The sequence below is a fragment of the Astatotilapia calliptera genome, chromosome 3 (assembly GCF_964374335.1).
Source record: "Astatotilapia calliptera chromosome 3, fAstCal68.1, whole genome shotgun sequence".
In the NCBI taxonomy this organism is placed as follows: Eukaryota; Metazoa; Chordata; class Actinopteri; order Cichliformes; family Cichlidae; genus Astatotilapia; species Astatotilapia calliptera.
Genome location: NC_137424.1, coordinates 80,569,622 through 80,592,736, shown reverse-complemented (window position 1 = coordinate 80,592,736; position 23,115 = coordinate 80,569,622). Strand labels below are relative to the sequence as shown.

Sequence of the window (23,115 nt, the reverse complement as noted above, 5' to 3'; positions counted from 1 at the left end):
CCATGACTCGCTTACCTTCAGGGTCATACGTCACATGAAAACCAAAATAATTCCAAACGCCAGATCTGAATGAGGGTGGGGAGGTCCACTTCTGTCTCGCTAGCTTGCCCTGCGCTCTTCCTTCTGACCATCCTGTCTGTGTTGAGTGCTCAGTGAATCTGCATTTGACTACTCCGCCTAGGCTCGAGAGTGCAGCCTAGGCGGAGTAGTCGAACGCAGATTACAGATATAGATAGATAGATAGATAGATAGATAGATAGATAGATAGATATATGGAGAGCCGGAGGTGTGGCGCCTGATCTGGCATCCCACACCTCCCCGCCGGATCAGATTGGAAGGAAGCTCTACCTGGCTGCTGCATCCCAGAAAAGGGAAAAAAGAGCAGAGGGGAGAAGAGCGGAGCATTTTTACAGTCCTCTGTTAGGTTTCTCTACCAAGAGGTTAACTGCACAGCCCTCAAGAGGACCTGAGACAGCTGTATCAGTTAAACTGGGTAAAAGTACTGCTAGGTCGTTATCCTGTGAACTAATTCTTCGTGATTCCTCCACAGAGCAGACCAGGAGAGCTCAGATGTTCCCAGTGGTCAGTCTGCTGAGCAGCATCAAACACCGCTGGTCTCCATATTCATGGTCTGTACATGTAAAACAACTACTTTTACATCTATTGTGTTCACAATCATCTCCATGCTGCTCTTTGTAGAGATCTGATGTTTGGCTCCATGATTTCAGTCTGATTGGCTCATTCATAAAGTATTCTGTTCCAGCTGCTGGAGGACAACATCATCACTTTTGTGAAGGACGAGCTGAAGAAGATCCAGAAGGTTCTGAGTCCAGATTACCCAGAATGCTTTGAGAGTCAGAGGGAGGATGAGCGGAAGCAGAGCAGCAGAGAAGCATTTGTGAAGATAACACTGGACTTTCTGAGAAGAATGAAGCAGGAGGAGCTAGCTGAATGTCTGCAGAGCAGTGAGAGGATTTTTTAAAATTTAAGCTGCTGGATGAATCAAACATTTAGTAATGTTTTAAGAGATGGACCAACATGTATTCAGTCAGTTATTGGGGACATTTTCTAAAACATGAACTGATTGTTGACAATGTCTTTTTACTATTATTATTCAGAGCTTCAAGCTGCAGTTTGTCATCGTAACCTTAAATCTGCACTGAGGAAGAAGTTCCAGTGTGTGTTTGAGGGGATCGCTAAAGCAGGAAACCCAACCCTTCTGAATCAGATCTACACAGAGCTCTACATCACAGAGGGAGGGACTGCAGAGGTCAATGATGAACATGAGGTCAGACAGATTGAAACAGCATCCAGGAAAACCGACAGATCAGAAACAAGAATCAGACAAGAAGACATCTTTAAATCCTCACCTGGAAGAGATGAACCAATCAGAACAGTGCTGACAAGGGGAGTGGCTGGCATTGGGAAAACAGTCTTAACACAGAAATACACCCTGGACTGGGCTGAAGACAAAGCCAACCAGGACATCCAGTTCATATTTCCATTCACTTTCAGAGAGCTGAATGTGCTGAAAGAGGAAAAGTTCAGCTTGGTGGGACTTGTTCATCACTTCTTTACTGAAACCAAAGAAGCAGGAATCTGCAGCTTTGAAGACTTCCAGGTTGTGTTCATCTTTGATGGTCTGGATGAGTGTCGACTTCCTCTGGACTTCCACAAAACTACAATCCTAACTGACCCTAGAGAGTCCACCTCAGTGGATGTGCTGCTGATAAACCTCATCAGGGGGAAACTGCTTCCCTCTGCTCGCCTCTGGATAACCACACGACCTGCAGCAGCCAATCAGATCCCTCCTGACTGTGTTGACATGGTGACAGAGGTCAGAGGGTTCACTGACCCACAGAAGGAGGAGTACTTCAGGAAGAGATTCAGAGATGAGGAGCAGGCCAGCAGGATCATCTCCCACATCAAGACATCACGAAGCCTCCACATCATGTGCCACATCCCAGTCTTCTGCTGGATCACTGCTACAGTTCTGGAGGATGTGCTGGAAACCAGAGAGGGAGGACAGCTGCCTAAGACCCTGACTGAGATGTACATCCACTTCCTCGTGGTTCAGGCCAAAGTGAAGAAGGTCAAGTATGATGGAGGATCTGAGACAGATCCACACTGGAGTCCAGAGAGCAGGAAGATGATTGAGTCTCTGGGAAAACTGGCTTTTGATCAGCTGCAGGAAGGAAACCTGATCTTCTATGAATCAGACCTGACAGAGTGTGGCATCGATATCAGAGCAGCCTCGGTGTACTCAGGAGTGTTCACACAGATCTTTAAAGAGGAGAGAGGACTGTACCAGGACAAGGTGTTCTGCTTCATCCATCTGAGTGTTCAGGAGTTTCTGGCTGCTGTTCATGTCCATCTGACCTTCATCAACTCTGGACTCAATCTCCTGGAAGAACAACAGACAGCCTCCCAGAAGTCTGAAACAGGAGAATCTGCAGAGAAGTTCTACCAGAGTGCTGTGAACAAGGCCTTACAGAGTCCAAATGGACACCTGGACTTGTTCCTCCGCTTCCTCCTGGGTCTTTCACTGCAGACCAGTCAGACTCTCCTACCAGGTCTGCTGACACGGATAGGAAGTAGCTCACAGACCAATCAGGAAACAGTTCAGTACATCAAGAATAAGCTCAGTGAGAATCTATATGCAGAGAAAAGCATCAATCTGTTCCACTGTCTGAATGAACTGAATGATCATTCTCTAGTGGAGGAGATCCAACAGTCCCTGAGATCAGGAAGTCTCTCCACAGATAAACTGTCTCCTGCTCAGTGGTCAGCTCTGGTCTTCATCTTACTGTCATCAGAAAAAGATCTAGATGTGTTTGACCTGAAGAAATACTCTGCTTCAGAGGAGGCTCTTCTGAGGCTGCTGCCAGTGGTCAAAGCCTCCAACAAAGCCATGTAAGCAAATATATACTTATTCCTTTACTTTTAAAATGTTTATTATTGGTGGGTGGAACCAAAGATCTCCAATGTGGACTCATCAGACTAAAGCACAGATTTCCACTGGTCTAATGTCCATTCGTTGTGTTTCTTGGTCCAAACAAATATCCGTTTTTTAGACCATTCATTTCAGTCGAGGCTCCCCAGTATATCTCTGACCTGTTGAAACCTCATGCTTCATCCCGAGCACTTAGGTCGTCAGGTCAGAGGTTACTTGGTGGTCCCACGTACTAGGTTTAAAACACGTGGGGATCGAGTTTTTCAGGCACTGATACTTGCACAGTTTAACATGAGGTTTCTAAAACTGAACTAGAGTCAGAAATTTGGCACCAAGAAGAAATAGTAATCAAAGTTACAGTATAATTATCTGATGATGGGGAAGCATCTTGTGATTTTTATTTGTGAAATGTGCTATATAAATAAATTTTACTTACTTACTAATAGGGGTGGGCGATATAAACAATATACGATAGAAACTATATAAATTTGGCCAGCTGTACTATTCCCATGTTGTTGCAGTGTATTAATAACTAACCTCGTATTGTGGATGAATAATCTCAGTTGTTCTCCTGACGTTTGCCCCGTGTATAGCATCCTACTATACGATTGCATTTGTCCCTAACCACCAGAATCCCTCACGTTAACTTTTATTGATTGGAAAAAAAGTTGGTGTTCATCCTCCAGCTTCACTGTGCTAATGTTATGCTAACACAGCTGTGTCGCTAGCACGACACACACGTAGCACAACATTATATACCAGGTAGTCCAACTTCAGTAACCCTACAAATGCCACTGCTGTTTAATTTTCTGTCTTCATTTATGTTGGAAGTGGTAGCAGAGCTGTACGTTTTAATTAGTTTCAAAAATCTCTCAGTCAGAACATGGTATGTCATGTTTAGGTGGAAACTAGCGGGCTAACTTCCTGTTAACGTCTAACTCCGTTAAATTTAATAAATTTTGTTTTCATGGATGCCTGGATGTTAAACTTAATTGTTACACCTGATAAAGCAGCAACGCTGATGATTTTATTAAAGATGAAATAATTTAGACCGTTTTTAACTCTTAGTGTTCGTTTGACTTTGGGACCTGAAACGGACGGAGTTTTGGACCCAGATTGCTCCGCAAAGCTCCTCACTACGGCAGCCGTAATGCTCTGACAATCCATCAAGCAGTGCGGCTTACCAACGTTGTACTAAAACATTTTTAACAGATTTCTGCACGCCAAAATCGGTTCGAGGTCAGTAAGAACAACCAGACTTCATACATAAGGCACACTTGATTTTTGAGAAAATTAAAGGATTTTAAGTGTGCCTTATAGTGTGGAAAATATGTTATACAGAAGAAAAGAATATATCGCGATATATATGTTACCGCACATGCTTCAAATTATATCGCGACATGAATTTTAAGCCATATTGCCCAGCCCTACTTACTAATTAATTGTACTAGTTGCTCAGTTGCTTTTCCGTTTAGAGGTATAATGGTGATTTAATGAGCAATTTTTTCCTGACATTTAGGTTTTTTGTTAACAAGGACATCTCTTGTACTGATTTTTGTTTCTTTTCTCTTTAGACTGAGTGGCTGTTTCCTCTCTAAGAGAAGCTGTGAAGCTTTGTCCTCAATTCTCAGCTCCCAGTCCTGTAGTCTGACAGAGTTAGACCTGAGTAACAACAATCTGCAGGATTCAGGAGTGAAGCTTCTTAATGCTGCTCTGCAGAGTCCACATTGTACACTAGAAAGTCTGAGGTCAGATTAGTGAATATTTTATTTATTTATGTTGAATTATTTTAGCTGAAAAGTAAAGATCTTTTTTTTGTAGCTTAGCATTTTTAATATTCCTTAGTAACAGTAACCTGCCACATTTCTGTTTAAAATAAGGCAAAATTTTCAACCATTTCTGAAATATTAAATGTTGCCAGTAGTAACTGCTGATTGCATCATCAATTGTTATAAAGTCAGTGTTTGTTTTTGTTGTTTTGTTTTTTTTTGTCAGACTGAATTGCTGTAACCTCTCAGGGAAAAGCTGTGAAGCTCTTTCCTTAGTTCTAAGCTGCCCGTCCTCCTGTCTAAGAGAGCTGGACCTGAGTGACAATGACCTTCAGGATTCAGGAGCCAAATATATTTCTGCAGAACTGCAGAGTTTGCATTGTACTCTGAAAACTCTGAGGTCAGTGTTTAGTCCTTTTCACTCCATATAATTTGTAATTTGTATCATATTCTTACTTAAAAAGCTAAGTCTTATACAATTTTAGACTCTGAATTGCTGTTTATAAATATTTTTGTAAAAGTTTGTAAAAATTAGTCTTGGAGGGTTTTTTTTCCAGATTATGTCCTTTAATGAGCATACTAAAGATTAATATAGTACTAACTTCCTGTGATTAGTATTATTACAATTTAAAACATCTTAGCCTATAATAGCCTTGGAAAAACCTGAATCACACACTTACTATTTTTAATAATAATAATGATTACTTTATTTATGCCCGTGGGGAAATTCCTCCGATCATGGAGCCGCCACTCTACCTACTGAGCTATCCCTACCCCTGACTGATATATTGCATTATTTGCAGGTTGTCCTAAAAGTTCCATGAAAAGCTTTAAGCTGATCCAAATTGCTGCAGTGAGAGTACTAAACTGGTGATGGCCAGAGGGGCCGATGGCGCGATATGGCAGCCTCGCTTCTGTCAGTCTGCCCCAGGGCAGCTGTGGCTACAACTGTAGCTTGCCTCCACCAGTGTGTGAATGTGAGAGTGAATGAATAGTGGTATTGTAAAGCGCTTTGGGTGCCTAGAAAAGCGCTATATAAATCCAATTCATTATTATTATTATTATTAAAAGGGGCTAAATGGAGAGAACATATTTCTCCCATATTAGCTTGTCTCCATATATCCATATGTCCTCATATCTGATACTCCTACATTACCCTATTGCGACACTTCACTGTCAGACAGCTGGTTGACCTCTGGTTCCTTGAGTTTCTGAAAGTAAAATGGGAGGTGCTCCCTTCAGCTATCAACCTCCTCCCTGGTGAAACCATCTCACAATTTTGAATGAAAAGATAGACATTCTCTCTACTTATAAGATTAGACAGAAGACATTGGTTTATGATAAAGCAAGTGAGGGAAAAGTCAACCCTCCCTAACCCTGGAGGTCTTTTCCTGGGAAAAATGAGTTCCTCCTTCCAGCTGTAGCCAAGTACTGCTCAGTAGGATGAGTGTGATTGTTCATATATGTTCTGTGATATTGTAGGGTTTCCTGCTGTACAACTTGAGACAACTGTTGTTGCTTTATAATGCTTACTCAGTTGGAATGAATAAGGGTCATTTTATCTGGAAAAAATGAAACCCAAGACCAACCTTCACTGAAGTGTTCATTGATTGATGTTTGTTTTGTGTGTCTGCAGTCTGTCAGGCTGTCTGATCACAGAGGAAGGTTGTACTTCTCTGGCCTCAGCTCTGAGCTCCAACCCCTCCCACCTGAGAGAGCTGGACCTCAGCTACAATTATCCAGGAGACTCAATAGTGAAACTGCTGGCAGCTGGTCTGAAGGATCCACAGTGGAAACTGGACACTCTCAGGTATGGAGAGAATGTCTGATAGAGGAAGAAGAGGTGGAAACATTTCCCATGTCCTTCTCTTATTTCCTGTTTGTTTCGTGCAGATGTGAAATGAACAATCATTTATAATACATTTTATAAATGTAATATATAATACATATATAATAAGTTTTTCCTTTGCACACAACAAAAACACTCTTGTAACTGATCAAGTAGGGATAGTAATGTTGGAGGCCTCCAGCGAGAGCTTCTCCATTAACAAGCTGTATATATCTTAGTATATTTAACAGTGCAGTACTATGGTTCTTTCCAGTTACCCCGATTCAGGTTAGACTAATTTCTGTATAGATAGGCGGAGGACATATTTATCCTAGCTCAGTACAAACACTGGAAACAGGATAAATTGTTACACTTTGTTAGATTCTAATATTATTTCATGTCATGTTATACCCCGAATTAAAGATTGTGAATTATTATGTAGTTTTAGTTTGCATTATTCTCCTGAATTAGAAGAAGCTGATAACTATTACATTAGTTAAACTGATTTGCATTACATTAAATTGCTGACTTGTTGTGAATGAATGATATTGTTTTATGATGCATTATACTGCTGAGTTATAAGAAATACTGTTCGCAGAAAGTTATTGTCTAATTTGTCTGAGTAGAAGAGAACAGAGTGTGCTGGAGTTTTCTGCCCCATCTCAGCAGGAGCAGATAAACGGGGAGCCAAGGTCGTAGCTTAGGCGCTGTGTGAGAGAAAGCATGTGAATGTTTAGGTTTTATGATAAGGTGGAGACACCAGAGGCTATAAAAGTTTGAGCAATGCTCCACCATTTTGAGATTTTGAGGCTGTCTGCATCAGTGTCCATCTCCCACGCGTGTGATCATTAAAATCATCGTTTGACTCAACCCGACCGGACCAGTGTTGTTATTGTGGGTTTTTCCTCTGGTGTCCATCCCCAATATTTTTGAACCTTAACAGCTTGGGGGCTCGTCCTGTGGTATTGGGGTGGAATTTAAAAGTTTGGACGGTCCGAGGTTGTCGAACGGACAGGCACGAGCCAGTGGTCTGATGTGAGTGGACAAAAGCCGGCTTATCTAAAGGTAAGGCACTACCTGTTGAATTATTTCCAGGTAGTGCCTTACTATTTGAATTATTTCCAAAGTGTGCCAAATTGGATATGACTAAATTAAAGTTTTTTTGGGTTGTATGGAAGCCCCAAACGCAATTTCATTGTTCTTGACAATGACAATAAATAAATAAATACTAAATACTAATACTCACTGAAATTACTGGTAGAGTGTTTTGATTTTGATGAGAATCACCGTGTGTTATGCAGTTAAAGTTGCTTAAGAGTATTTAATGAAGTTGAAGAAATATGAACGTAATAATGTTGGGTTTGAGTCCCTGGATATTGAGTTAAAGGCTCAGGTAGTTTGGTAGGGAATTGGCTATGTGTTGTTATAGAAATTAGGTCAGAAACTGTTCCCAGAAGTAACAGATACTGTTTAATTGATTACAAAAAAGTTAACTTTCTTCGGTCGGACCCGTTATGATAAATTTGTCAAAATCGGTTAGGTGAAAATTATTATAGGACGGCACTGGAAGTTGCTAAGAAGCGCATAGCCCGGAGGTTACGCTCCCTCCTGGCCGTGGACGCGCGGCTTTGACCTGTCGTCGAACAGGGATAGTTCAGTTTGGCTTAGCTGTGGGGTACAGGGCATCTCGAGATTAAGCTAGGAGTTACCGAGTCTCCTCATCGTTGAAAACGGTGTCATGTGCTTGTTTGGACAAAGTTAAATTGAGTTAGGGACTTTAGAATTTAGGCCAGAGACTGTGGAAACAGATACTGGGATAAAAGAGATAAAAACCACTGAACAAAAAAATTCGGTATAAACTGACAACTACAGGGAGATGTCAACTAAAACTAATTCCACAAATTAAGGATTACAGACTTCAGACTTGTGAAGGGACGGTAGTAGAGGTACTGAGCAACAGCCTGTATAGTTCCTCTTGCCTGTTTCTGGAAGCTTCTGACAAAGAAACCAGCCAGTGCTTGTGACCAGTTGGAACTGGATGTGAGGGTGCAGAAAGTGTTGCTGCCTTCTGGAAAGTGTGTCTAACGACCTGATGAAGAAAGTGAAGAAAACATCAAAGACTGAGCAGAAGAAACTGGCAGAGGAAGTTTTTCACAAGTTATCTGTGTACAGGAAACATGATTTAAGCCAAGGTTAGATTTAGTTGTACATAGGCTTGATGTTGCTGTTGAAGCATCTGGCAATAGGAATATGGTTAGGTAGGGAAGCTCTCACTGTAATAAACCTTTAGAATCCTCGCAAAAAAAACTACAAGTTCACTGTTTTAAAAACATCAAAATGCCTCAAGAGTAAGAAGATAATGCTGTGTGGACACTTAAGTGCTCACATTGTACTCTGGGGAGGACAAAGAACAGATGGAAATGGTGAGGTGATTGGGCAGCTTATAGATAAGAAGGAATTAGTCAGTCTGAATGAACAGGGACTCTGGTCACTGTCAGCTTAGGGAAAGAGTCTTTACTGGATTTAAAATCAGGATCAAGAAACACAGCAGGTTTAATATTTAGTATTTACTGTTATATTCCCATAGATCATCGTGATGTTGTTTATTGTGTTGCTCTTTTTTTTCTGCTTGTTTTCTCTTTTTTCTTTCTCAACAGGTGATCCAGGTGATTGATATATGCATTTTTTGTCTGCTTATTTTGTTGGTTTTTGTTTTTTACCCTTTATCCCCGTCCCTCTTCCCCACTGTTTTTCTTTCCCTCTTTCTTTCTCCCCTTTCTTTTCCCCAGTAATTCTGATGGCAAAAGAGCCAAACGGGACGGGCCAAAAAACCCCCAAAAAGACAGAGCACAGCAGGAATTTAGAGCTGGGAAGTTTACCAGGAAGCAATAGTGGCAATTGATCACAATCCCATTACTTGTAAAATAGGACTTACAGCTGATTAAGAAAGAGTGAGGGGAAAAGAAAGGTGGAAGTTTGATGAGGCTTAGCGGTGAATATTTAAGTCTAACATTAAGCATGGGTTAGATAATGTTAGGATGGAGGAGGACAGAGATGATATCCATGAAAGCTGACTAAGCACAGAATAAATGCAGTTCAGGAACCTGCTCCAATGAGTAGCTAAAGAGTACAGAGGATGATGGTGCCATAGTGAGATCAAGAACGTAACACAGCAGTACTGGACAGAAACAGCTTTCAGGCAGCTTAAAAGAAGCACAATATAAAAAGCTCAGTAGTAGAGAGGAAACCGTTAGGAAAACTAAAAGTACATACTTGCAAGTACTTGCTACAGTACTTTAGGAAGAACTACACCAATTCAGAATGCATGGAGTACAGTTAAGAACATATATGGAGTCGGGAAACAACAACACTATCCAGTATTAGTAGATCAATGAGCTACAGGAAGTAAGCAGCTACAGGAAAAAGCAGAGATCCTGGTTAAAGAATTTTATCAGTAATTGAAGTGATGAAGAGACATGTGAGGAAAAAAATGAAGGAATAAGATTGAAATGTTGAACCAGGAAAATCCTGGAGAAGAGGATTGTTCTAATAATCAGTTTTCAGTGTGTAAATTAAATGCATGAAAATGACTTCCCCTGAGAAAGATCAGGTGTGTTAGAGGATGGATTGAATGCTCTGCTGCTCTTTTACAATAAAATATGGCAGGAAGCTGGAAAGAAGCTCTAATAATTCCAATTGTGAAACCAAGGAAAGACCTCACTAAGGCTACATTTACACTGCAGGTCTTAATGCTCAATTCCGATTTTTTGATCAATTCCGATTTTTTGATCAAATCCGATTTTTTTGTCTGCTTGTTCACACTACAAATAAAATGCGACAGCAAACGTGCTCTAGTGTGAACGCTCAAAGCGGCCCGCATTCCCAAAAGAAGACGTGACACACAACGCGCTCTGTTTAGACCCAGAGCAAACAATATTGTTTGACTGATGGCCCTTAATATAAAGACTTCGGACTTCACGTCTCCCAATTTTTGCTTTAAGTTATTTTGTTATTTATATAATAATGTAGATAACCTAATAATGATCCTTATTGCTGTTTTAGAGGAGCGGTGCTTCAAAGGATAGTTACAGATTTCTGTCAGAATCTGCAGATTATGCAGTACAAATTAACGTTTCTCCAACGTTGTCTTCCCAGCAGTTTCACCGGATGGCCAGAAAGCGTTCGCGATGTCTTATCGGGCGCTTCTCCGGCGCTGATAATTGGTGTCTGTCTTGTGTCAGTGACGTAAAAGACGGATTTAATGCGACTTGACCATTCAAACAGCAGTCGCTTTCTGAAACATCGGATATGTATCGGATTCAGTACCACATACGAAAGTGACCCAGATCGGATTTGAAAATATCGGATTTGTCCCGTTCACACGGTCATACCATGATCGGATATGGGTCGCATAGGGTCAAAAAAATCGGATTTGATGCGCTTTCGCCTGCAGTGTGAACGTAGCCTAAGACCACAGGTTATAGGCCTGTAACTCTAATTTCTTATCTAGGGAAAGTCATGGAAAGAATGGCAGTGGACAGACTGATGTATGTGACTGAAAGAAGGCACCTGAAAGAAGTGTTTTCACCTTTTCAGGAGGGGGAGGAACACCATGGACCGAGCAGTCTGCTTAGAATCAGAGATAAGGAAAGCTCAGGGGAATAATGGATTAGTGGGGGCAGTTTTTGGATATAGGATGTAGACTACAGACCTTAAGAGTGGAGAAGTCTGTTTTTTAGAGGAGACATGTCAGATACACCTGTGTAGACTTGGACAGGTAAATGCATTAGGAGATAAGGTGTTGCTTTTATTAGCCAGCTTAAATGATGGAAAATGAATGAGTTGTTCCTGGTTAATATTTTGTGTTTGCAAACAGTATCACATACCCAGGCCTAATCTGTACATACATCCAAAATATACTGATTTTATTGGAGGATAATCCACTAACATGTTTTAATGCACAAGTTCATGTGATTTCTGTGCCCGACTACTGCCGGACTTTGTCTGTGGCTTGCTGCTGATAATAAAAAGTTAAATTTAATGCAATTCAATTTTATTTATACAATGCTAAATCACAACAACAGTCACCTCAAGGTACTTTATACTGTAAGGTAGACCATAAAATGATCAGAATCAGGATACTTTATTAATCCCTAACGTAATTATGTGGCTCCAATTGCTCCAAGACAACAATAGTAACAGACTGAGCTAATTAAATAAAAGAATTTATTACAAAACACTTACAAAATATAAGAAATGGCTCTAATATGTAAACATTTTTGACATTTGATAAATAAAGTGGAAACATAAAGTATAACCTGATAACATCTGTGGACAGGTACTGAGAACTTGTGCTGATCAGCTGAGTGGGATTTTTCACTATATCTTCTCACTTTCTTTAGAGCTACAGACAGTACCTAAGATTTGGAAACATGCGATCATTGTTCCTGTTGCTAAGGGCAGTTCTCCTAAGGCACTGAATGATTTTAGGCCTGTGGCTCTGACTTCTTTAGTGATGAAGACATTTGAGAAGATAATTAAGAAGGAGATTTTAATGCAGGTTGAACACCATCTTGACCCCTTCCAGTTTGCTTATAGAGCAGGGAGAGGTGTGGAGGACGCTGCTGTCACACTCCTGCATCTCTTGTATAAGCATCTTGAGGCCCCCCACACCCATGCAAGATTATTATTTGCTGACTTTTCATCTGCATTTAATACAATTCAACCCCTCTTACTTGCTGACAGGCTTTACAATCATTTCAAGCTTGACACTAGTCTGGTCGGCTGGGTGACAGATTTTCTGACTAATAGGTCACAATGTGTGAGGGTGAATCGTGTCTTTTCTGATGTGCTCTCCTCCTCTACTGGATCACCCCAGGGTTGCTGCCTCTCCCCCCTTCTGTTCATTCTGTACACAAATGAGTGTCGCAGCAATCTCACAAACAGACACATCCTGAAGTTTGCTGACGACACAGTGATCGTCAGTCCTCTAGTGGGGGACGAGTCAGGCCATGGACAGGTTGTAGATGATTTTGTGAATTGGTGTGATGAGTTCTTCCTTTCACTTAACGTGTCAAAAACTAAAGACATGATTATTGATTTTACGAAGTCCTCTTATAGCTCATCACCCACTATCATTAAAACTGCCGATATTGGGATCGTTGAGAGTTATAAATATCTAGGTGTGGTACTTGACCATAAACTGTGTTTTGAATCTCATGCTGATGCCACTACTAAAAAAGTTCAACAAAGACTGTTCTTTTTAAGGAAAATGAGATCTTTTAATGTCTCATCTGAGATGTTGTCTTTGTTTTATAGAAGTTTTATCGAATCTGTGATGTCTTTTTGTATCGCTGCCTGGTTTGGTAACCTGACGGTGAAGAATAAGAATCGGTTGGGACTTCTGGTAAAAACCGCTAGCAAAATTTCAGGCCGCTGGCAAGATGGACTTTTGGCCATTTACAATAGAAACGTGCTTAGAAAGGCTCATTCTATTATTAATTGTGTGAACCATCCACTTCACAGTGAGTTTGAGTTGTTGCCTTCCGGCCGCCGTTTTAGAGTACCTCTGAGGAGGACTAAAAGACTCCAGGTCTCTTTTATCCCTACTGCGTCTTGTCTCCTTAATGGCAAATAATTATCCTTGAATTTTCTATCATTATTATTGTTATTATTGTTTTATAGTATTGTTCTGTTGTTCTTATCCTCCTGCTGCTAAACTAATTTCCCCTTGTGGGACAATAAAGAAAAATTGAATTGAATTGAATAATCTTATGTAAAACATTAGGAGCTATATATAGGCGGTGCAAAATTTTGTTCTGGGTTTCTAGCAGGGGGTTGCAAGTGAAAGTAGACCTAAGTATATTAATGGCTGCTTTCCAATCCTCCTCTGTGTATTGATTATTAAGATCTTCCCATTTTTGAATAACACGACTGTACAGCTACTATGAGCATACAGTAATGAGTAAAAAGTAGAAATAAAATGAGTTTGGTCCTTTATCATTTCTTTTTGTTGCAGACAACTAAACTCCACAGTGGAGATGGTTGTTTTGTTTTTGTTTTTACCTGTCCTGTCTGGCACTGGAACTTGAAGGGACAACAGTATTAGCATTAGCGGTTAATGCTAATTCACATCAAAGTACCATTAGCTGCTAATGGCAGCTTACTTAGCATTAGCTAGTTACACTTTTCTAACACAAGGGAAAAGGGTATTAGTGTTAGCTATTCACATTGTTAAAAAGGAAGGAAAAACAATATTAGCATCAGTGGATAGTGTTAATTCATTTCAAATTTGCATTAGCTGCTAACGGCGGCCTACTTAGCATTAGCTGCTGACATTGTTAATAAGCAAGGGAAAACGGTATTAGACGACTAATACTAATTCACCTCAAATTGACATTAGCCGCTAACAGCAGCCTACTTAGCATTAGCTGCTAAGATTGTTAGAAAGCAAGGGGAAAAGGTGTCTGAAGGTTCTCAGTCATCCAGGTCATCGTAGTCTAAGGAGTTTGGAAAGAAAAGCGTCTGGACTTCTTTAGGTTGCTTGAAAGGGAAGGTATTATCATTAGCTGTTTTTTCACCTTAAATTAGCATTAGCTGCTAATGGCAGCCTACTTAGCATTAGCTGCTCACATTGTTATAAAGAGAGGAAAAAAGGGGGTATAAAGGTCGTGTCCAAATTCATGGGCTGCATCCTCCTGAGGCCGCATTTGTAGACCGATTACGTCACAGCGACGCGCCGAAGGCTGTCCAAATTCGTAGACTCCTCCGAATGCAGTCGACAAATGCGTCCTCCTTTTCCCCGAATTTGAAGGATGGGTCGGGTGTATCCTTCATGGCCTACCATATCCCAGAATTCATAGCGCGGCCCAGCCAAACTCCAGTTTCCAACAATGGCGGCCGCTACTAAGTTTTAAAATTACTCATACTAATCTTTCTGGGTCACAACATAAACTTTTAACATATTTTCAGGCAAGAAAGTAGCTATGTAAACATCAAATATCTGCTCGTTTTATCAAGATATCGCATATTTGCAAAAGTGCTTCGACGTTTTCGGAGACGTCTACCCACCAGCTCGATAGCTAGCCGGGAGCTCGAGGGTTACTGATGCGGCCGAGAACGGCACAACTCCCGGCACATCATTTTCAGATCACCGCGGACTTTCGCTGCTCGGGTTAAACGTAATATATAAGTCACTTAGACAACCTAAAAATGTTATTGTTGGGCTTTTTTCAGTGTTTTGTTTGTTCGTGAGTAAATCGGTTTGGCTGAGATTAAAGTTATTAGATTAGATTAGATAAAATAAAACTTTATTAATCCCCCGGGTGGGTTCCTCCTTGGTTTTTACACAGCTGACTAAACGTGAAACAGAAAACTGATTAAACAGAAGTATGAGACAGTTGAGAATTTACGCCAGTGTCCTGTTATACTTTAGATAGCAAGGATTAGACGGCTGAGTTTATTAAACTCCACCGAGACAGCGGTGACGCTAATCAGAAGGCTAGACCGTCCAATTTCACGGCCGTTTACTTCCGGCCTACCCGATCTTCTGAGGACCCGGCCCACATAGACCGCGAAGGCCGGGTCCTCAGGAGAATGCAGCCCATGAATTTGGACACGACCAAACATTAGCTGCTAATGCTTATTCACCTCAAATTAGCTTTAGCCACTAATGACAGACTACTTATCGTTAGCTACTCACATTCATATAAAGCAAGGAAAACTGTCTTGTCATTAGTTACTAATGCTAATTCACCTCAAATTAGCAATAGAAGCTAACAACGCTAATCAGAGCTGTTAACCCTGCTAATCAGATGATAATATTCACATGACTCAACTCCTTAACTGTTATTGGTTGTGTCAGACGAGCTGTTCAGTTACCATGGTTGCGTGAGCTCTGCTTTATGTTGTCGGTGTGTACAGTACTGTATAGATGCACAGTAACAACAATGACACCAAAAGGAAAAAAAAACAGCTGGCAGCAAAGGCAGGGAGGTGTCCTTTCCAGCTTAACAGAAGAGGAATATAAAGATAGTGAAGGTGACAGTGTGAATCAGTCATATTTCATTTAATACAGGGTGTACTGACAGATCCAGGATCAGTCCAGTCATCAGCAGTTTGATCCACATATGGATTGAAGTGTATTTGTGAAAATGTTGGACTGTTCCTTTATCAGTGTCTAACAGTATGTGTATGAGAGCCATGTAATGTCCATGTGTGCATGCTGAAAGAGACTGTGCTGGTCTGACCCCCCTTCTCATTTCAGGGTGGAGCCTGCTGGAGTCCGATGGTTGAGACCAGGTCTGAGGAAGTGTAAGTGTGTTTTTATTGGGATTCCTTCACATCTCTGATGTGAGGAGTCATCATCAAAGTGTCAATCAATAAACAGATGATGGATCAATAACTGCAGCTGGATTGTGTTTGTTCTCTCCATCAGATTCCTGTCAACTCACAATCGACACAAACACAGTTCACACAAAGCTCAGACTGTTTGACAACAACAGGAAGGTGGCACGTGTGGAGGAGATTCAGTCATATCCTGATCATCCAGACAGATTTGATGTTTATCCTCAGTTTCTGTGTAGAAATGGTCTGACTGGTCGCTGTTACTGGGAAGTCGAGTGGAGAGGAAACATTTATATATCAGTGAGTTACAGACAAATCGGAAGAAAAGGAAACAGTGAAGACTGTTTGTTTGGACACAATGATCAGTCCTGGAGTTTGCACTGCGCTGGTGATGGTCCTCGTTGTGTCTGGCAAAATAAAAGATACACATCCATCTCCTCCTTCTCCTCCTCCTCTGTCTCTAACAGAGTAGCAGTGTATGTGGACTGTCCTGCTGGCACTCTGTCCTTCTACAGAGTCTCCTCTGACACTCTGATCCACCTCCACACCTTCAACACCACATTCACTCAAACTCTTTATCCTGGATTTAGGTTCAATCCTGGTTCCTCAGTGACACTGTGCTGAGTTGAGTGTAAAGAGTGTTGTTCTGTTAGAGAAACACTCTGACTGTTGAACAGGTAGTTCAGTCTGTACATGTCTGTCTCTTTCAGTCAGAAACGCATTTTCAGATTCATGGATATAATCAGTTGATGTTTTAAACTGTTCTAAATGATATTATGATGTCAGTAGACTCCGGAGAATACACAGTCCTAGTCTTGTTAGACCTTACCTCAGCCTTTGATACAGTCAACCATCCTGATAAACAGACTGAGAGACCTGGTTGGGATGTCTGGCTCTGTTCTAGACTGGTTTTCATCTTATATATCTGAAAGGAGTTTTAGTGTGTCTGCAAACCAGATCATGTCGGAACCTACAGAGTTGTTGTGTGGAGTTCCTCAGGGCTCTGTGCTGGGACCTATTCTGTTTTTAATATACATTCTTCCTTTAAGTCAGATAATACAGCAGTTTCCTGAAGTATCATCATCTTTTTGCTGACGATATTCAGCTATATTATTCGTTTAAGCCTGCTGAAGCTCATAAGCTCTCCAATCTGATTGACTGTTTAACCAACATTAAACAAAAACATGAAAGGGCTAGCCCGCCTACAGGTTGTTCAAAACTCTGCAGCGAGGCTACTGACCCGCTCGAACAAGGGTGCTCATATGACCCCTGTTTTAAAGTCGCTGCACTGGCTACCAATCAGATTCAGGTTCCATTTTAAAATTCTACTTTTAACTTTTAGAGCATTACAGAGACAGGCACCCCCCTACATTGCTGATCTGATTCATACACACACCTCCACTCGTAACCCGAGGTCAGCAAACCAAAACCTTTTCGTGGTCCCCCACACTCGTTTTAAAACCCGAGGGGACCGATCTTTCCAAGCTGTTGCACCCAGATTGTGGAATGCACTTCCCCTATTTCTACGGGGTTTGGACTCAGTGGAGACCTTCAAAAAGCAGCTAAAGACATTTTTATTTCAAAAAGCTTTTAATTAGACCAGGGTTTTCATGGTGTATTTTATGACTGTATTATGTTTTTACCTTGTAAAGCACTTTGTGACATATGTCTGTGAAAGGTGCTAAATAAATAAAGTTTACTTACTTACTTACTAAATGATTCCTTGTAAACTTCTTCCTCTTCAGTCCTTTAAAGATGTAAACTCCCATTATTCCAGGATCCACATGTTGTTTTTCTGTCTTTTTCCACTCAGCGCTTCACAGTGAATACCAGTATGTTGTGTTTCTCTGAAGCTCAGTTCTCAACCAGCTCCTCTGCATTTTCATCCCATTAAGAAAGAGAAATCAAACATTTGGATTCATTTTAATGAGCTCAGACTTGTTTCCATCATGGCTGAATAAGTGGACATCCAATAGTAGAATAGAATAGAATAGAATTCAACTTTATTGTCATTGCACATGCACAGGTACAGGGCAACGAAATGCAGTTTGCATCCATCCAGAAGTGCTTTAGTGATATAGATATATTACAATATATATTAGCAATAATATAGATATGTGAGTATATTACAGAAATGGGTCTATTATGGTATGTTATAATGTACACGGTATGAAGTATGTTGTGAATATTCTATAACTATAAGTATGTACAGGCTGTAGTGAGTACAAGCTATGTACAGGATATGAACAGGATATAAATATGAAAAACTATACAGAATATGAAATAAATAACTTTACAGAAATCTGAGATATACAGCTATACAGAAATGGGAACTATGCAAGTTGTAAACAGTTGTAGGATTAAAGATTATCGAATGTACAGAATGATTATTTACACAGAGCTATACAGTAGTGCAGTTAAGATAAGTGAGGGTGTAGATAGTTTCTACAGAGGCTATATAAAGTGCTAGTGGTTGTGAGTGGTGGTTCAGTCCATGTTATTATTGTGTTTGAGGGTACAGTTGTCCATTGTGGGTGTGTGTATGTTCAGTCCATGAGTTTAACGTGGGTCAGATGTCAGGAGGCAGAGTTCAGGAGTCTGACAGCTGTGGGGAAGAAGCTGTTCCAGTACCTGGTGGTCTTAGTCCGGAGGCTCCTGTGGCGCCTCCCAGAGGGCAGGAGGGTGAAGAGTCCATGTGATGGGTGACTGGGGTCTCTGATGATTTTCCCAGCCCTTTTCAGACACCGCTTCCTGTAGATGTCTTTTATGGCAGGAAGTGGTGCTCCGGCGATGCGCTGGGCAGTTTTCACGACCCTCTGCAACGCCTTCCGGTCCGAGGCAGAGCAGTTCCCGTACCAGACTGTTATACAGTTGGTCAGGATGCTCTCGATGGTGCAACGATAGAAGTTCACCAGGATGTCTGAGGACAGGTGGTTCTTCCTCAGAGTCCTCAAGAAGAAGAGGCGCTGGTGAGCCTTCTTGACCAGCTTGGAGCAGTTGGTCGTCCAGGTGAGATCCTCGGAGATGTGAACTCCCAGGAACTTGAAGCTGCTCACACGCTCCACAGCCGTCCCCTTAATGTGGATGGGTGGATGTGGGTCAGCATTCCTCCTGTAGTCCACGATGAGCTCCTTGGTCTTCTCAGTGTTAAGCAGCAGGTTGTTTGTGTCGCACCACTCAGCCAGACGATCCACCTCCTCCCTGTAGGCGGCCTCATCGTTGTCACTGATGAGGCCAGTGTATCAAATATTAAAGATATTTTGCATCTCTCATGTTTCTGTTATTCTATAAAAACAGCTGCTTTAAAAACCGATCCAATCAAAGAAACATGAACTTCCATATTGATTAGATCAATACGTACAGCTCTGATGTCACTAAAATCTCCTTGAACTCTTCATTGATGGTGATTTGTGGTCCTCTGCTGGTGAGAAGATGAACTGCATGATGTCAGTTTAATGAGCACAGATGAGATGAAGTGTTTTTAAGTCTGCTTTTTCTAATTGCTCAGGGTCCTGCTCCAGGAAACAGCTTCAACAAACACTGGCTTTCAAAATAAGACCTCAGTCTGAGTTTTTAAAAAAGCTCTTACCTTGGAAGGAATTGACATTTAATATTCATGTTATCAGCCCATCAATGGGTGTTATTAGCAGTTATCAGCTTCATAGCTGTGGCTGAGATTGGCCCTCCTGCACCTGCTAGCAGGCTCAGTTGGTCATTATCACCAATTGGTGAGCTGGATCGCTGTTGGAGGGACGATGATGAATCCAGATCCAGTACAGACAGACTCCACTTCACACTGAGATGGGCGCATGGCAGCTAATGTTACACCCCTGAAAACGGGGAAAGAATCACGAGAGTGATTTTGACTTGCGTCTCTCATGCAGTTCTTTATTGCAATCAAAATGAACATAAATGTTTCACATTCTGTATTGCTTAATGTCACATGGTGGAAGGAAAAGCTAAATAATAAACCAAAATGATAAAGTGCTTACTATACATATACCTGAACATGTTTCCTGACAAAATGGTTGACAATAGAAACGTTTCTAGCTCCTGCCGTTAGCTTAATGGACATTATACAGTACCAAACAGAGGCTCAAAACCACCTTGTCTCTGTGCACAAAACGACTGTGATATAATGCTTCTAAAGCTTACAAAACAATGAAGGGTTACCTATTAAATATCTTAACAATGTACAGATTGCCTATATATGAACTTTGAAACACTTTTACCTGAAAACAGTTGTGTCTGAGATTGTATGTGCAGTTTTTGTGTCTGAGCAGAGAGTGAGCTGGATGGTGTGAGTCCCTGATAATTCTCTCTGCTCTTTTTTGGCCGTGTTGTGTGCACAGAAGGGCCATGGGGGCAAGTTTTGTTCCCATAATCCTCTCTGCAGACTTTATGACTCTTTGCAAAGCCTTCCTCTCTGTCTGTGTAGTGTTTCCATACCAGACAGTGATACCTGCGGTGAGGATGCTCTCTATCAGTCCTCTGTATGCCTGGGTGAGAGGGCGCTGATTTCTGGCTTTCCTGAGCAGCCGAATGAAATAAAGCCTTTGCTGGCCTTTTTTCACTGTTGTTGTGGTGTTGAGAGTCCAGCGCAGGTCTGATGAAACCTGCAGTCCCAGGAATCTGTGGCTGTTTGCCTTCTCCACCTCTGTCATTTTCACGATAAGAGGTTGCAGGGGAGGGAGTTCCTCCTAGAGTCCAGTATTAATTCCTTGGTCTTGCCATGTTGAGGATGAGGTCGCTTTTCACACCATAGACAAGAACATTGTCTACTCCCCCCTTGATGAGCCACAGGATGGTGGTGTCCTCAGTGTATTGGAGTTTTCCTGGGTGGAGACACAGTCATGGGTGTACAGGGTGAAGAGTTTGGGGCTGAGGCAGCAGCCCTGTGGAGATCCAGTGCTGACGGTGAGCTCAGCAGACACGTGTCCTCCCATTCTCACCACCTGTTGTCTGTCTGTCAAAAAGTCTGGAATCCAGTTATGGGTGGGTGTTGGGAGGTATATCAGCTTGCCTGGGCGGATGGTGTTGAAAGCAGAGCTGTAGTCCAGGAAGAGCATCCTGACATATGTTCTGCTGCTTTCCAGGTGTTGCAGAGTGTGGTGCAGGGCTAATGCTGTTGCACCATCCACTGATCAATTGGGGCTGAATGCAAACTGGAAGGGGTCTATAGTTTCAGGGACAATGTGATTTGAGTCCCTCAAAGGAAGAATTCTGTATCTATAAATGGATCATGGACTTTCTGACCAACAGACCCCTATTTGTTAGGTCAGGGCATAACAGCTCTACCACCATCACACTCACACTGGCGCTCCACAGGGCTGTGTGCTGAGTTCGTTCCTCTATGAATGCAGACCTAGGTATTGATTCAACTCCATCATCAAGTCTGCAGATGACACCACGGTGACTGTCTCATCAGGGACAATGATGAGTCTGCTACAGGGAAGAGGTAAAGCACCTAGCTGTGTGGTGCTGACAGTAACCTGCTCCTGAGTACCAGCAAACCAAAGAGCTCATTGTGAACTTCAGGAGGGAGAAAACAAACACCCATGTCCCCATCTACATAAATGGCACAGCTGTTGAACGGGTCTCCAGCTTCAAGGTCTTGGGGACCCACATCTCTGAGAATCTGACCTGGTCAACTAAGACCTCCAGCCTGACCATCAGCGCTTCTTTTTCTTCAGGACACTGAAGAAGAACCACCTGTCTACTGACATACTGGTTAACTTCTACCACTGTGAGATACAGAGCATCCTGACCAACTGTGCCGCAGTTTGGTATGGAAATTGCTATGTTGCTGACCACAAGGCACTGCAGCGGGTGGTGAAAAGACGTCACAGGGACTCTACTTTCTGCCATTGAGGATGTCCACAAGAAGAGATGTCTATGCCGAGCACACATCATTCTCAGGGACTCCTCTCATTCTGCCAATAAACCCCTCCAGCTCCTCCCCTCCAGGAGGCGCTACAGGAGCCTTCAGACTAAAACCAGCAGGTTTAGGAACAGCTTCTTCCCCACAGCTGTCACTCTACTGAACTCAGTCCCCTGCTGAACCTTTCCATCCACACTCACTGTCCATCCACACCCCCCTATCCCTCCCAGTGACAATGATCATGACTGTCATTCATTCTCAACATTCACCATGTGCACACACTGGTTACTGCTATAGTTTAGGACACTGACATAGTATGGTCTCTGTGATAGTGCGTACACTGTTATCTATTATAGTCTGCTCAGAGAGCTACGCTTACACTGCGTTAGATGTATTCATAGCACTCTGTAGATCTGTTTACCTCACACCTCTACATCTGTATATATTTAGCAAATCTGTATATTTGTTCATAGTACATCTGTTTATCTGCCGATCTGTATAGCAGTATAGAACATCTGTATGCTATACAGATTATCTGTATATCTCTACATGTGTATACACAGTACATCTGTACATTTGTCTGCAGTTCATCTGTATATTTGGTCTCTCTGTACATAAACTGTTTATAACTATTCCACCTTTTACACTACCCTTATCTGTATATATCAGTATATTGTGGACTAGAATATGTTTGAGATGCCTCTGAGGATGTTTAGTAAGAAAAAACATTACATCATAAATATTAAGGTGCTCTACTGGAGTGAAGCAACTGGAAAGCTGCACAAGCAGAAATGAACGTTCACTTTTCAGCAACTATTATAGTGGAGCCTGAAGCCTGAACCTACAGCGAGTGCAGCTCTGCAGCCAGATCTGTGAGCTGAACTAAGTGGCAGCAACATAAGCATTTTTTTCCCACAATTTTAAGCTGTTTTTTAGGAATCATATCATGAGATTGGTGTGACTGAGGAGGTGCGAGAATGTATCTGGAAAAAGAAATAAAATTGCCTAATACAGGGGTGGGGAACTCCAGGTCTCAAGCTCCAGTCTCCTGCAGGATTTAGATGTGTCCTTGATCCATTACAGCTGATTTAAATTGCTAAAATACCTTCTAATGGTGGGTGTGCATCCTGACACTACCCCTCAACAGGTCTTGAAGTTCACTAGAGGCCTATAAATAAACTAATCATTTGATTCAGGTCTGTTCACCAGGGTGAGATCTAAAACCTGCAGGACATCGGCCCATGAGGCCTGGAGTTCCCCACCCCTAGCCTAATACATCTAGGACACAATTTAAAGCTTTACAAACTTAATTACGATTATGTTGTCTGAGAACTAACAC

General features: G+C 41.7%; 1 protein-coding gene across 2 annotated transcripts; it reads left to right on the top strand.

Annotated features, from left to right (window-relative positions):
* Positions 1–281: 281 nt before the first annotated feature.
* LOC113019583 (protein NLRC3-like) lies at positions 282–17,611 on the top strand. 2 transcript variants are annotated; one of them, XM_080299406.1, is made up of 8 exons: positions 282–629; positions 764–965; positions 1,119–2,913; positions 4,528–4,701; positions 4,949–5,122; positions 6,359–6,532; positions 15,816–15,862; positions 15,987–17,611. In XM_080299406.1, the coding sequence occupies exons 1-8, from the start codon at positions 627–629 to the stop codon at positions 16,517–16,519; spliced, it is 3,102 nt and encodes a 1,033-aa protein (XP_080155532.1). In that variant the 5' UTR covers positions 282–626; the 3' UTR covers positions 16,520–17,611. The 2 variants fall into 2 exon arrangements, with proteins under 2 accessions (XP_080155532.1, XP_080155533.1); XM_080299407.1 differs by lacking the exon at positions 4,528–4,701.
* The last annotated feature ends 5,504 nt before the right edge of the window (positions 17,612–23,115 follow it).

Excerpts from the sequence above, each read along its gene's own strand:
- LOC113019583 (XM_080299406.1), top strand. Across the intron at positions 5,123-6,358 it reads TGTACTCTGAAAACTCTGAG|TCTGTCAGGCTGTCTGATCA; the intron begins GTCAGTGTTTAG and ends GTGTGTCTGCAG. Across the intron at positions 15,863-15,986 it reads GAGACCAGGTCTGAGGAAGT|ATTCCTGTCAACTCACAATC; the intron begins GTAAGTGTGTTT and ends TCTCTCCATCAG.